The following is a 15,719-nucleotide window of genomic DNA, read 5'->3' on the forward strand; positions in this document are numbered from 1 at the left end:
ACAGACTGTAAACTTTGTACCAATGTTAAATTTCTTGAACTTGGTAACTACACTTCAGGTGGTGGCGTAAGTGAATATCTTTGTTCTTAGGAAATACTTCCTTGTATTAAGTGTCCAAGGAGCACAATTCTCAAATGTTTACAAGATAGATAGATAGATAGATAGATAGATAGATAGATAGATAGATAGACAGACAGATAGCTAGATAGGCATAGAATGATACAGCAAATGAGGCCAACATTAAAAGTATGTGGATCTGGGCATCTGGGGTGGAGGGTATGTTGGAGTTCTCTTTAAAGAGTTTGTATTATTTTTCCAACTATCCTGTAAGTTTGAAATTATTTCAAAATAAAAAAGTTTTTTTCTTGTTTTTTTGTTTGTTTGTTTGTTTATTTGTTTATTTTAAAAAGCCAAGGTTGAGACCCAGGGCACTCAACCATGGTATCCACTGCTGCTATTACCTTTGGTGCCAGCCCACTTGAAGGCATTTATATTGGGATGGTGGGGGGGTGGGGGTACCATCTTTCCCTATTTCAATGCTAAAATCATTACCCAGGAGGAAGACAGAAATTTGAAAAGAGTAGGAACAACTAATGGCATGGCAGAGGTGTTATAACAACTTGGATGCTTTTCCATTCCATCCCTTGCCATGGATCCCTGGAGTTGCATCGTTAGATTTGGTTTTGTGACTTGCTTTGGCCAATGGAATAGGAGTGGACATGAGACAAAATTTGCCATGTGTAAACAGAAGCTTTCATTGAAATTGAGTGGCTCATTTTGGCCTCTTGCTCTGCCCTCTACCAGGAAAACAACACAACCTTGATAAGGACTATTTCTTCAGTTTGGATCCTAAGTAAGAAGACATGGTGAACAGAGCTGAGCAGAATTGTTGCTGTCTCACAGATCTGTAAGCGAGAAGTAAACATTTTTGGTTGTAAACTGCTAAGATGTTTTGGGATTATTAGTTACCACTGCAAAAGCTAACTGGAAGAATGGGTAAGGTAACCTTACTCGGTAAAGTTACTAATTGCTGGTTCTTTTGTTGCTTGCAACAGAATACATTTCCAAATAATGTATCTGTAATATGTGCATGAATAAAGAATTATCAATTCATGTATATATGCACTCTCTGAGCAGCTATTTACAGTGTGTCTTAATTGGAAGAACTCAGTACCAGGATACTGTGAAAGTGAAGGGCCCCAGAAAAGGGACCAAACATGGAACAACTTGCAAATGTGAGTAGCCTTGCCCAGATAAGTCCACAGTATGGATACCTGGGTAGCTGTAAGGCTACAGGAGGCTGGGAAGTACTTGAGATGGGCCACTTAAACTCTACATATGACTACCACCCTTCTAATCACTTCAGGAAACCAATTATACAAGAACCCAGAATGTTTTTTCCAACTAACGCATAATGGAAAAATATGGAAATTAGTATTCAGAAGGAAGGGGTATGCATTCATATTTTCTCTTCATGACAAAGAATATTTAAGAGAAAACCAAGATAGCAATATCAAGTGAGGTACTCTAAGGCATATCTAATTATCATTTAATTTTAAAATATGTTTTCCTTAAAAAGAGGATCTAGTTATTTCCCCACAAAATATTCAATACATTGATAGTAATTATAAAAAGGGGTATTTAATTAGTTTTATGAATTGATGCTCCGATTCATGTTTCTTCAATATGTTGGCCAGTTATTCCATTTCTTTCAAGTGTCAATGTTCTGGTTATACTTGAATAGATTAGCTCCCTCTCCAGGATTCCCCAGTTAAAAAGTTGTACCTTCATGTATCCAGTTGCTCATGTCAGAAATCTTGGAATCATCATGACACCACATTTTTTCTCACTAATCCCCTCCCACAATCAATTCAGCAATGATTTTTACAGACTCTGCAAAGCATATCTCAGTTCCCTCCATCTCTTTCCATTTCCACTACTAAAACCCTAGACCAAAATACCTTAATCTCTTACCCAAACTATTGTAAACACATCCTAATTTATGAATTTATACCTCCACTCTGGCCTTTTTCTAACCATTTCTGAACATAGCAGCCCAAGGGATCATTTTGAAATGTCCATCAGTTCATGCCATTCTTATGTTTTAAAATGCTTAATGACTTCTCATACGATGTAGGACAAAACTCTTAAATTCTTAACCTGGTCAATAGGGTCTTAAATGATCTCGTTCAGGCCTGTTTCAAATTATGGCATTCTCCCATTGCTCCCTAATATCCATCCATACTGGTCTCTTTCCAGGCAAACTGCCTTCCAACACACCATCCTCTCCTGACTAGAGCCTGGAATTTTTTTGCCCCTTTGCTTTGCCTGACTAATTCCCATTACCATCGAGGTTTTATTTAAATGTCAGTTCATCAGAGAGGCTACCTCTCCTTCTCAGTCCTTCATTATATGCACTCTCAGTCCTTTCTTACCTCTTATCTTAACTTGTAATTATATATTCTCTGGGATGATTATTTGTTTAAAGTCTATTCACCCCATTAGACTGTAAGCTCCATGAAATCAAGGGCCACTTCCATATTCAGTCTTGCCTAGCAGAGGACCTGACACATAGAAAGAGCTCAATAAATATTTAGAATTAATTAATGCATACATGAACTTGAGTGCAATTTATCAAACTCAGAAAAGGTTCTAGCTTCTTATAGATACGGCAGCTTTTTTACTACTAAAAATTGTCTCCAAAATGTGCAGAATGAGAAAGTATATATCACCTTGGTTTCTTTGATATTTTTGTAAATCAGGGAGTTGTTATTCATTTGTACAAGAATACTAGCATGGTTCATAGACTTCTGGTATATTGAGATGTATATATAAAAAAAATAAAATGAGAAAGTCAAAGTGCTTAAAAGGTATAAAACTTTCTAAAGTTGATTGATCTTTACATGCTTTAATAGCTTTGTTAATTATTATAACTTTCATTAATAAAATATAATATATTTTATATGAAGATGTAAATTAGAGGCACATTCATATAGCATTCGTGTAGTTGTGACATCAGAAATTGCACACAAGGATTCCACTTTCACTAGAACTTCACTCTACCCCTCAAATAAAATGAATATGAAAGAACAGGATGACTAGGTTATACAGCAATAACAACTCCCCAAATCTTAACACAACAGTTTATATCTTGCTCATACATGTTCAGTGCATTTGTGCAGGGGATACTTTATTTTAGTTCTTTAGAGACCAGGCTGATGAAATCTCCATCATGACACATACTCTCATAATTGCTACATCAAAGGAAGAACAAATGGTGGCCTGGCTCATACATACTTCTACTAGAAAAGATAGCACTCAACTTTTGTTTCTGTTACATTTGCCAAAGCAAATCACATGAAATCACATGGCCATAGCCAACTTCAAGGAGCAGCTGGGAAGTACAGTCTTATCATTCATTTGTTGATTTATTCAATAAATATTTTTTCTGCACTAGGCTGTGTGCTAGTTTGCTAGGGATAAAAAAATCAAGTGGAACCAAACCCCCCTCCCCTATATATGTGATTATGTTGGAGACAGCTGTTTAAAGAAATAATTAAACAAAGCTAGGGATGAAAGGGCCACATACTGAAACATCCTGAAAAAAGCAATTTTAAGTGATCTTTAGGTAATAACACAAAGATTTAATCAATACAAAAAAAGATATAATGAAATCAAGGAACTGTAGGTTTCATTAAACTATCATCATATTTAATATATTTTTCATTCAACTTAGTACCCAAAAAGAATTGAGCAACTTACTGGTGACCTCTCCTCAGCTTAAGGGTAAATTTCTCACTTGACTCACATTCAGAATGAGAGAGTACAAAAACTCTTTGAGTAGTTTTGGTTGCCTTCATTTTCAGTGAATACACTAGGAGCTATTCCATGGATTTTTGTAATATGGGTCTATTAGTCTAACTCTTGGATGCCAATACAATGTTCTATTTTCTATACTAAAAATATGCTATTTTAGTCATAGTTAAAATAATCATATTAAGAACATTGTGGTATTTAACACAAGAAAATCTTCACCCATAACAGCAGAAGACAAAGACAGCTTTTTTTCCTCTACATTCCTGTCTATTCTTCACACATGATCATACAAGGAAATTCTACCAGGAAAAGGGAGAAGAGTCTAAAAACACATTCCTTTCTAAAATTATGAATAACTCCACATATGCCAAGAAGAGATGTACCGTTGAGCTCTGGGGTTACCCGGCTTTCATGCAGAGCCAAAGGAAGTGGTGATTGCATGCCTAATAGTGATTGCAGAGAGGCTAAGATATTATTCAGTTAGCAGTCACCATTACACCATGTCTTTGGGGCTGAAATAATTTTGATTAGTAAAAGGTAAAGAAGATATATACCCTGTCAACTGCCACCGAAAAGACCCCTTGGCCTGGCTCAGGGAGGATATTTAGGGTGGGATACTGAAAAGAGTTTTCCTGTAACTGAGAGGTTGATATACATACATTTATATTTAAGGAAATCAGACCTTAAATGGTCTATGCAAACTTGCTGTAACCTTTACACTCACCAGCGCATTGTAGATTTTAAGGTAAATACATTCTCAATTACCTGTTGTCTTCCTAGTTCTTCCAATATAAAATATTTTCATAAATAAACATGTACCTCATCTCAATACAGAACATGTGTCTGTTCATTCATTTATTAACTAATAATAAAGTTTCTCTTATGATGTTTAAATAGAAAACAAAACATGCATAGAAATTCTAGTAGTCTCTTCCTTTACCGAAGTACAAAAATATATCAGCTTTTACATCTCCCTTTCCAGAACCCCTTTTTCATACTCCACTTTGGCGTCTACTATGTTTGAGTTGCAGTGATTTGCTTTTTTGCCTGCAGGAAGCAAACATTAGATATACTAGGATAGAAAAAGGCAAGCAAGCAAGCACACAAATACAAAACACCTTCCTCTTTATATTACATGTCTAGAAAACATATCATTAAATAAAATTAGACATTTTGAAAGATAAAACAGGTATTCCCTGTATAAACAGGTAATTTAAACCCTGGACTGGTATAGTCGACATCTTGTCTTATCTTTAAAACCTAGTTTTAGGACACTCAGATTTTGTCATGTAAAATGGTGTGTGTGTGGGATTATATTCACAGATACAGAAATATGTTCTGTTCTATCACACCCACGAGTCCCAGAACAGCACACTGAAAGCTGGCATGAATAAGAACCATTCTACAAATGAAAAGCATAACTAATATGCTGTATATAATGCAGTAATTTAGTCATCATGGTTGTTCTACTTTAAACATTACTGCTGTACGAAGACGTTTTAACCTGTATCTTCAAAAGGATTATTAAATGTGACTATGTAGGTATATCTTGTTTTAATCAATATATTTATTTGAAAATATTTCTATATTTTGTTGTTTATAAACCAAATACAAATTTTAAGAGATTTTCATTATAATTTCAAAAATGATTTACAATTGTTGCTATATGCTTTTGGTTATAAGACATCTTGCCTTAAATTTCCCAGTGACCAAAGCTTTTCTATAAAGAGGACTCAGAATTTTAGCATCAGAAAATACATTAAAAGAGAAACAGTTTTTTTCAAACTTTTCACATGCAGGAGAGAAGAACTAAGTTTTAACAAATCTGTAAACAGATATTTAGCAGTAGGAAGGAGCTTATTATTTTAAAAGGCCCTTCAAAATGTAATTTTGAAATTTAAAAAATTCACAGAAATGCACCTAATTACAAATACCAATTGTGTTATATTTCACTGTCCTGATTAGAATTTTCCTAATTAATCTTTAATGCAATATCTTATAGAAAGGCCTGACATTGCTTTAAATCATTCTTGCTTTTGTTAAGAAAACTCACTGATTGGTCCTAGTGAAATTAGCAAATTCAGAAGAGAACGTATTTATTCTAAATGAATTGAATATTTCCCCATCATTCAATTATCATTTAGCTAGCAATATACTAAAATGATCAATAATTTTAAAGTACATTTTAATTTTCATTAAAAAAATCCTGTATTCAAAATTAGAATGCTTCAATATTAGTGGAAATTAATTTTATATTTTTAAAATAAATGTTTTTTTCTTTCAATAGTATACTTAATAGGTGTTAAATTTACTGCAATAGACTTTGCCTAGACAGTCAAATCAAAAAGGAAAGAAAGGCAGTTTTCCAAAAATCTTAGGCTAAAATTCAGGCCAAAAAATGAAATGAAAAAGAAATTTATTTTCAGAGATGTCATGCCTACTGCATGTTACATTAAATGTATTTATTAAGTCCCTTCCTCTTTCACTTTGCTCAGGTATAAGGGACTCCAATGGTTCCAGGGATGTGGTTTTACCAGCCTAAGTCAGAGCCAAGAGATCTGGTTCTATTCGTTTCAACCACTAACAGCTGCATGACCTTGAGTAAGAAATCAAACTTAGCTGAGCCTCCACTTCGTAAAATGAGGCCTTCTAAAGTCCTTTCCAGCTCTGAAGTGTTACGAACTTGTTAGAATAGTAAGATTTTAGCTGTGTGTGTGTGTGCGTGTGAATCATGAAACAGAATCAGTACAGTTGTGTATGTATATGTGTACTCTGAAACAGAACAATTGCAGCTGTGCGTGTGTATGTGTGTGCATGTGTGTGTTGTGGCCCATGTTCCACGATAGGCTCTTACCCTAAGGACATCACTAATATCTAACACTCACTTGAAGTTAAATTACAATGGCTTTTATAATTGTCTTAAGAAATTAATCACACTTGGAATAGGGAAGAAAATTTTTTTCATGTCTCAAATTACACTGGCTCAGAATAGCATGGACATTAAATGGAGAATATTCTTGTGATATGAGTACTTAACCTAGGCTGCCCGAAGTACATCTCCACCCCAAATGACTCTAAGATGCCTGTTGGTGGTAAGAAATACAATGACAAGTATATTAGATGCAGCACACTTAAGCAGCCACTACTCAAAAAATCTACTTACATGTTTTTATGATTTTAGTGACACTTTGTGTCACATTAATTCTTTGAATTTGGCTGGCACATTTTTAGTTTTGTGTCCATTACTTACTCTTTAATGCAACAAATGTCATAAGACTTGGGCACTATCTCAATAAGGTTTATTTCTTACCTTTCTTTCGTTATCAAATAATTTGATAGTTCAGCCAGCCATCTGTAAAATATTTTGACTCTGCAGAAAAGTATCTGTATTTCTTTCAAAATTATAATAACATAAAATTTCTGTCTTTTTGTCTAAGTGAATTAAGTCAAACAGGTCTTTTTCAATGGTTTCTCCCAACTTTTTTCTTTTTTCTCTTTTTCACAGTACCACTTCTCTTTCTCCCTGTGAAAATCTCATAATGATAGTGATAGTACTTACACTAGCAGTACATTTCCTTTTTCCTGTTCTTTTTTTTTCCTTTTTTTGGCAAGCTACTCCTTTTCTTTAATTAAAATCCATCACTTCTCTCATATTACATTGTGACTCTCGAAAGTCACAAAATTTAATTCCCTCCTTCCTCTGAACACAAACCTAAACACAATTTTCACATATAATATAGTTCCCTTGTTCTTCACTTAACAAATTTCTGTGCTACTCACTTGAGCATACTTTAACTCTCTCCTAACTTAAACATGCTTTCAGAAACCACATAAAGAGCAAAAATACCCTCACATAACTGAAGGAACTACATCCTTAAGAAGGCAGTAAATAAATTCTTTAAACAATGTAAGCAACTACTTCATTGTTAAAATATTTAAGCAGATCATGTCAATGCTAATATAAATTGCTATGCTTCATCCCCGGTAACTGCCATTGCTTTCATGTGTACTAGAGTAAAATAATATATACTTACATATTTTAAGTAATTATTGAGCAGTGAACAAAGAAAATTGGTATATATAAGAAATCCTTTGGGTTATTAATTTAATATTTTTCTATGTGTCTTTGAGAGACCAATTATATTTTTCTATTATGATTAACAATTTAAATAGCATATAGGATACCTCTCCAGAGACTTATTTATAAAACACATCATCTTAGCTTCAAATAGACATAATAGTCTATTGATTCAAAAATTGAAAACTTCCTTCATGTACTTTTGTATGACAGATTCTCAGAGCTTATTAAATGTTTCTCTTATGAATTAATACTACCAGGAAGATAAGCAATAGTGACTTCTGTACCAATATTAAGAAATGGTCACAAAAATGCATTACAGTACATTGCCGCCAAATATGTATATCACTTTGAAAAACTGGTTCAAAATATAAATCTTCCTTATTTAGTTGGGAAAAGCACTGTGATTCACAAATTTCATTCAATTAACAAACTTCAGTTTATGCTTGTTAAGAAGGGAGCATGGTATAGAGAAAAAGGTACGGGAGCCAAATCTTTGTTTAAATCTTGGCTCTATCACTTTTTAGCTATGTGGCATGGATGTGTCACTTGCTATCTTTGAAACTCAATTTTCTAATCTTTAAAATAGTGTGAATAATGCTTCTTACTAGATTAATTAGAAGTAAAGCTCCTGACTCGCAGTAGGTGTTTAGGAACCATAATTATAATTATGATTCCATGACAGACCCTATGGTAAGGGAAGCAAGATGACAATTGATGGTTCCTGCTCACAAGAGCTCATAAATTTCTGAGTATATTATATTAATATAATTCCAAGATAGGAAATGGAAACATTTGTTTATTAAACATCATGCTTTTAAAAAATACTATGCCATCACTAGGTGCGCACACACACACACCCAATACTATAGAAACGCTGATATGGACCAAAAAGTTTATATTTCACTCTCCTTCTAAAATGGCCAAACAACTTGTCATATAGCACTTTGTCTTATTTGCTGTATTAGAGTTATAAATTAGTAATTATTACTATCTCTATTTTATAGCATTAAAAGAGGTTTGATATCTTACCTAAGATAACATATTACTTCTGGAAGTACCAAAGGTATTCTTATTCCTCTTTCATTATCTTGGGATTCACTAGAATATTTCCTATAAAAGTGTGAATAGAAATAATATTTCTAATAATTAAAACCCAATTCACAGAACATAACTAAAAACATTATAAAGGAAAAATATTGATCTGTGATCATCATCCAAACATTGTTGATTTATAGTGCCACTTCTAATTTTGAGTTTTCGGTAACAATTCATGATTCATCATTTTGACGCATTTGAAATCTATTTACGCATCTCCTTTCTGGTTTTGTGTTTCCTCAAAATAGAATATAAATGCTATACTATAAGGTCAAATTAAGAAATTAAGATTTTATATCAAGATTTCTTTCTTTTTTTTTTTTTTTTTTTTTTTTACTGCTGAGGCACTGCAAAACCCTCTACTGAAGACTGATGTGGCCCCTAAGTTACAGTGATCCCCAGTGAAAACATCAGGGTTCTCACAAGATCCTTGATTCCATTGTGTCTTTCCTTGGAGATATGAATTACTTAATGGTTATTGCACTTGGCACAAACTAGAGGTCTGTTCTGTGTCACAGATTTGAATTAATAGTTCCCCTTAAGTCTTCTTGAAAATCCACAACTGGCTAGACTCATCCAGAAAAGAATTGTATTATACTCTACAAAACAGTTGCTGTTACCAGAGACAACAAAATGCCCCAAATAATATCTTTTATCTATGGAAAGGTTGTTATAATGATTGTACTCAATGAAACAGTATATATTCTCTAAATGAAGAAATTCCCCCAAAAAAGGTATGAAGTAATTCATGTGAAGAAAGAAAATATAATAAAAGCCCAGTTAGTATGCAAAATAATTCAGATGGTAGTTTATCAACAATTGGTGTCTTTGTGTCCTCAACTTGGGTATGGAATGAAATTATAGTATCACTGAATGTGTGACCCATCCTTATATTGAAGGCACAGCCATCCAGGAAATACAATTATAATATCAATAGGTGTAATTCTGATATATCAATTTAAAAGTAACTTATTTTCAATGTTCTTCAATGTATTAATGGATAAACAAATTGTGGTACATACATATAGTGGAATAGCATTCAGTCATAAGAAGGAATTAGTATTGATACATGATACAACAGGGATGAATCTCGAAAACATTATGCGAAATTAAAGAAGCTAAGCACAAAAGGTCACATACTGTATGATTTCAATTATATGAAATATTCAGAATAGGTAAATCCATAAAGATAGAAAGCAGATTGGCGTTTGCCAGGGCCTGGGGGGAGGGGAGAAAGGCAAGCAACTACTTAAGGGATACCAGGTTTTCTTCTGGAGCATGAAAATGTTTTGGAACTAGATAAAATGGTGGTTGCAGAACACTGTGAATGTACTAAGTGCCACTTAATTGTTCCCTTTAAAATTAATTTTTTTGTTTTATCAATATCACCTCAATAAATATAAGTAACTTACCTTGGAGTTTTCAACTGTTCCAAAAAGTGGACATTTTAAGTCATGACTAAAATAGACCAGCTTTTATATAAAGTATTACCATGAACTTTGAACTGAAAATAAGATGTAAGAAATACCCCTGGGAACTAACATCATGGAGATAATATACTGATATAATGATGCTCATAACTTATATTAACTTATATTCTTACAATTTTTAAATTGAAAACAAAGGCACAGATACACAAAACCACTTCAAGGTATGTCTTCTATTTTATAGAGGAAGCAGAAAAATTAGAAGCTTTGAAAAGAGAAGGGAATGAGAATTTAATTAATAAAAATTTAATTCCAGCCTAAATCAGTACAAAAATTCTGAATAAATCGTGACTACTTTAATTGGACCAGGTTTCATTTCTTTAAGGAGTTGTTTCTAATTCTGAAGCTGCATATGTGCAGTCACACGTGATGTAAAATGTAGGGGTTGCCATGGCAAGTACACATCTTTTCTTGGACAGCCAAATCTAAAAAAGCTCTCACCTCATATGATACCATGGAAATTGACTCTGCTTTCCCTATCATGACATATTGTATGATGCAATGCAGCAAAGGACAAAAATAGCCCACATTTTAAAACTTCAGCCCATTAAGATGGCTTATAAAATCAGAAGTGCACAGTGGAAAAAAATAAAAAAGCAAATCTACAAGCCAGGTAATGCTAATTATGCATTAGGTGCGGATATAAGTTCTATCTCCATTAAACTGCCAAATCATCAGATTTCAGGATATTCCACAGGCCTGAGACACCTCTCCAGGAGTCCAAATGCAGACATCATTAAACATCACCCCTAATATACTTTAGTTCTATGACTCTTAATTTTAAGAAAAAAATAAAATTATTTCTATATCTCTACTTTCTCAGTCTCTCCCGGGTGCCATCCGTGGTCTCCAAGAAGCAGCGCCTTGACTCTACTAAAAGCTTTCTGCAAAAAGATCTCGTGGCGGTTTACTTAGAGTCCGGGAATTCAGATTTAAGGATGCCTGCCTGATGGAGGCGTGACACCTGGACTGGGGGGAGGGGGGGTGGCGGAATCTGTTGCGAATTGCAGCAGGTTCTTAGGAGCTGGAGAACCCACGTGTGCTTGGCCTGGAGAACTTTTTCACCGCCTCTCCCAGGGGAATGCCTCATTTTAAACAGGAGTCTGGATGGGGTAGTTGTGGGGGGGGGAGGGTGATGAAAGAGCAATGACCGAGGAGAAGGTTACATGCCCTCTGCAGATATCTACCTGGGCTTCTCTTCCCACTATTCTCGCCTCCGGTCAACTTTATTATTTTTACCTTTTACAGGAGGAGGACTTAAGCAACCTGGATGCCCAGCATCTCATAGGCTCAGCCTGAAACAAAGAAAATCGAGTTCCTAATACTGTATCCTCTCGTTGGAGAGATCACGTGTCCTGCTTTCGCTGGAATGCGCTCTCCTCGCCCACGCTATAAAATCTCTATTGTGCTTCGAAATTTTGCCCAGGTTAAAATGTGCTCACATACAAATTGCTTTTCATCCCTCAGGAGAGCCACATTTCAGCATACACAGGTATACACATTATGTGCTGACCCAGTTACCAATGCAGGGTAATTGGATGTGTTGAAAATGTACTGAGAAAGTAAACGAAAAGAGCAGGTGGAGGACTTCTGTGTCTCACCGATCCCCCTTTCTCCAATTCCTTTTGAAGGTGAGCTGCGAAACGAACGTGGGAGTTGCAGATGGCTCCCTTCTGAAGCCTATTCCCGGGAGTTGTGAAAGTGACCCCTACCCTTCTCCGCCTTGCCTTGGGCCCTCTGTCCCAGCCCTCTTTCTTTGTGACTTGTTGGGGAGGAGAAAGAGAGAGAGGAGAGGGCGGAGACGGGATCCTTTATTCAGCGATGGCTGAGAAGTAGTGTAATGAAGCAATTTTGCAGGCATTTCCATTATTATGAAGTCACACTATTTTTAAAAGCAATCTATAGAGCCCCACTCCCCACCCCCGTTCTTGACTGCAAACTAAAGACTAGAGACCTCCGGTGGCCAATCTAATTGTCTGTGAACCAGGGTGCCATGATTACCGTAATGCTAATGTGCTTCCCTCCCTCTTCCCACATAGGACCTGAAATGCGTCCTGCATCCTTAATGACTCCAGAGAAGGACGCAAGATGCTGAAGGGAGCCCAGCGCTGGAATTGGGAATAGTCCAGGTTCACCAGCTTCACGGTGCAACACAAAGGAGCTGTGTGGGCAGGAGTTGTCTAGCTGAGGGGGCAGGAGGCATCGTTCTCGCTAAGTCTCAGTGAAAGCTTTCACTCCATTGCTCCCCCACTTCTTTCTGTCCTCCAGTCTTTCATGTTCTTTCGTTCCTTCTATGCCCCCCAAACCCCACCCTTTCTCTGGAATCCCCAATGACATAAAGATCTTCTAAATGTATTTTTCAAACAAACAGATATGAAGTCAAGTAATACAATACCATACAATACCTTCCAAGAAAAAGGGACAAGTGCGACCTGCCACAAGTGTGTGTGAGTTTGCGTGCGTGTGTGTGTGTGTCACGATCAAACAATCGCTTCACCCCGGAGACACCTCCAAGGGAAAAGCTGACTGGAGAGATACCCAAGATAATAAAGAGGAGAAAAGCCTAACCTTAGCACGACAAATGATCCCAGCACCAATGTCCAACACTGGCTCCTTCCCTTCCTTTTCGCAGTATGTAACCCTTTAGGGTCTCCTCCCAGCCCAGGCCACTCAGCGTTCCCATGCACCCACCCAAGTAGCACCCCATTTCTGAATGCCCCACAGCCTACCTACCACATCACCGCCACCTCCGCGGACAACCGAGCCAGTAGCTCCCAGCGAGCGCGGGAGACTCCCACCTTACCCACCCACCCTGACCCCGGCCGGCCGCTAGGGTCCCCCACCTCGCGCGCCTACGATCGCCGCGGCTGGAAACGGCGAGGCCCCCGCAGAGCCCCCTCGGTCACGGAGCGAGGATGTACTACTCACATCGCAGGCGGGAGAAACTGCCCATGTGGTTCCCGAGAGCCGTGCAGCTGCCAAGGTTTATTCCTTAAAGTATTTGGGCGTCCGCAGTGAAGTGGGCTCGAGGGTCCTTCTCCTCAGAGGAGGGCAGAAGAGGAGGAAGAAGAGGAGGAAAATGAGAGGATTCCGCAGGTGCCACGTTAGACCACGATGCCAGTGTCCTTCAGGTGGAAGAATGGAGAGGTTCCCGCCATGAGCGGCCAAGGGAAAGCCCGAAGCGCCAGCGGGAGAGGCAGGAGCGCGTCCACTCCCCAGCCTCCGCCAGCCCTGCGCGCCGCGCTAGCGACCGTAGCAGCGGCAGCGGCGGTGGCGGAGGCGCAGCTTCCTCCCCACCCCCAGAAGGCTCCACATACAATAAATCCTGGGCGGAGAAGAGACGAGCAGGAAAAGCGAATTGTGCACCCAACTCCGAGTCCCCCTTTGCCTGCTGCCGAGCTTCTGCGGGTCGAGGATCCCCAGGGGCCGGGGCGCAGCGGAAGGCTCAGAGGGGCCGTGCGCTCCCACTGCTGCAGGCAGCTGCTTTGGCCTGAGTGGGCTTTAGGTCCCGCCGGCGAGAACCCGCTGCCCAGGGGATGGGTGTCCGTGGCTTCAAGCCCGGGGTTCGCCCGGACCGGGGATCTCCTCGGTGCAGTGGCTCGGCGCACAGGTGCCAGGATTGGCAGGCGAGAGGCGCTGCTCCAGGCTCTTGGCTGTGTCTCCCGCTCTCCCCGCCCCCTCTCTCTCTTTTTTTTTCCCACCCTCTTTTCCGACGACAGCCGCAGCTGCTTCAAGGTGTGAAAAACGTCAAGGAGATTTTCCAGCAATAGAAGGGGGTGACCACGTCTACAACCCTGAACCCCTTTTAAAAATCCTTGCCCGTCCCTCTGACCTCTACTCGGGCTCCCCCAAACTGTGAGAAGAAAATTCCACTTCGGCGAGAATTGAAATGCTTGCCTTCCCCCCTGCTCTGTCACAGGCTGCTTCTCCAAAGCGGGAGGCTAGGCCGAGCTCTCTGGGTTCCTCCTGTCGCCTGTGGTGCGCGAGGCAAGTGGCACGACGCACCGCGCCGGGCAGAGCGCGGCAGTCGGCTCCTTTCGCTCCCGGACGGGCGGGGGTAGCTCTGGCTGCGCTGCGCGGCGTCCTGCAGCGCGGGCGGCCCGGCGACCGAAGCAGTTCCCGGCCTCTGCGCCTTTCTGCGCGCCCCTGCTTCCGCACCAGCTCAGTGACGCTGAGCTCGTGGCTCCGCAGGCAGCTGCTCCTGCTATCTCAGCAAAGAGGCAGCCAGGAGCGCTTGCTCGGGGTTTCCTCCCCCGCTCGCCTTTCCTGCTGCAGCTTGTTGGCTGCCAAAGAGAAAAGTCTGTGGTTGAGGGTCGGGTCGCTTCACCTCAGGCGCGGAAGCGACCCTTGTGTCTCCTCTCAAGTTCTCTTCTCATTCTGAGGCCAGGGTTGCTGCCCTGGGAGTGCGCAAGAAGAGAAGGGGTTTCCCAGCTTCCCTTCGTGTGTTCACTGCCCGTCTTCCCACCAGGAACACGCACACTTCCACACGCGCACACACTCTTATATTCTCTCACATAAGGGCACACACAGAGACACTTTCTCCTCAGACACTTTTCTTTAAACTTTCATACGCAGAGGATTTTTTAAAATATATTGATGAAGATAGAATTATGAAGCTAGTACTATAGCTAGACTTTTCTTGTATTCTTTAAAAACATCTGGTGAATTCCCTTTAAAAATTGTATAAGTATATATATATACTTATATAATATCCTGGAATTGTTCTTTTTCGCGAAAATAGACTATAGGCTTTTTAGTTTCTTTATTCTGAGAGAGGAGTATTCTCTTTAGCTCCTAAATGGTGAATTCAGTCAAACTGTGCATTGCTTTCAGTTGCCACTCCCGGATGGATGAAGGCTCACAGTTTAATTTTTCAAAAAATGTACTTGCTCATGTTCTTATATTTGGAATGTTGAAGGCTTCAAGGTCAAAAATCATCTCTCCTGGCTGCTAGGGATTTTCTAGGAAGAGACTTTACAGACTGACACCTAATCTGCAGAGTACAGAGGTAAAAGAGGATTATTTCCCACTTCATCTGAGCCATGAAGGTGGACCTAATTTTGGGACATCTCAGTATTTCATATCATATGCATATGGGAGGGAAAAAGAGTGAGAGAACGTTTTGAAAAGCCAGAACACTTGTAAAAAGTGCTGTAAAACCACAGCGAAAGTGTTCTGAAATGGCAATGAGGTGAACAAAATTGCTAAAAGGACAAAATTTGGAATTGATCTCAACTGAA

General features: G+C 38.9%; 1 protein-coding gene across 8 annotated transcripts in view; it reads right to left on the bottom strand.

Moving 5' to 3' along the window:
- LRRC7 (leucine rich repeat containing 7) overlaps positions 1–14,114 on the bottom strand; it is a 618,288-nt gene extending 604,174 nt beyond the window's left edge. For 3 of the 8 annotated variants that reach the window (XR_005215335.1, XM_037826923.1, XM_037826924.1), the window contains exon 1: positions 13,408–14,112. Coding sequence is in view for 7 of the 8 variants with exons in the window: in XM_037826923.1 (XP_037682851.1) it covers positions 13,408–13,409 (2 nt within the window). In the remaining variant the exon portion in view is untranslated. Of the gene's footprint in view, positions 1–13,407 lie in introns of all 8 variants that reach the window. The other 5 variants (XM_037826929.1, XM_037826926.1, XM_037826925.1 and 2 more) reach the window with 3 other exon arrangements.
- Positions 14,115–15,719: the final 1,605 nt, after the last annotated feature.

Source organism: Choloepus didactylus, chromosome 2 (assembly GCF_015220235.1).
Source record: "Choloepus didactylus isolate mChoDid1 chromosome 2, mChoDid1.pri, whole genome shotgun sequence".
NCBI classification, from domain to species: Eukaryota; Metazoa; Chordata; class Mammalia; order Pilosa; family Megalonychidae; genus Choloepus; species Choloepus didactylus.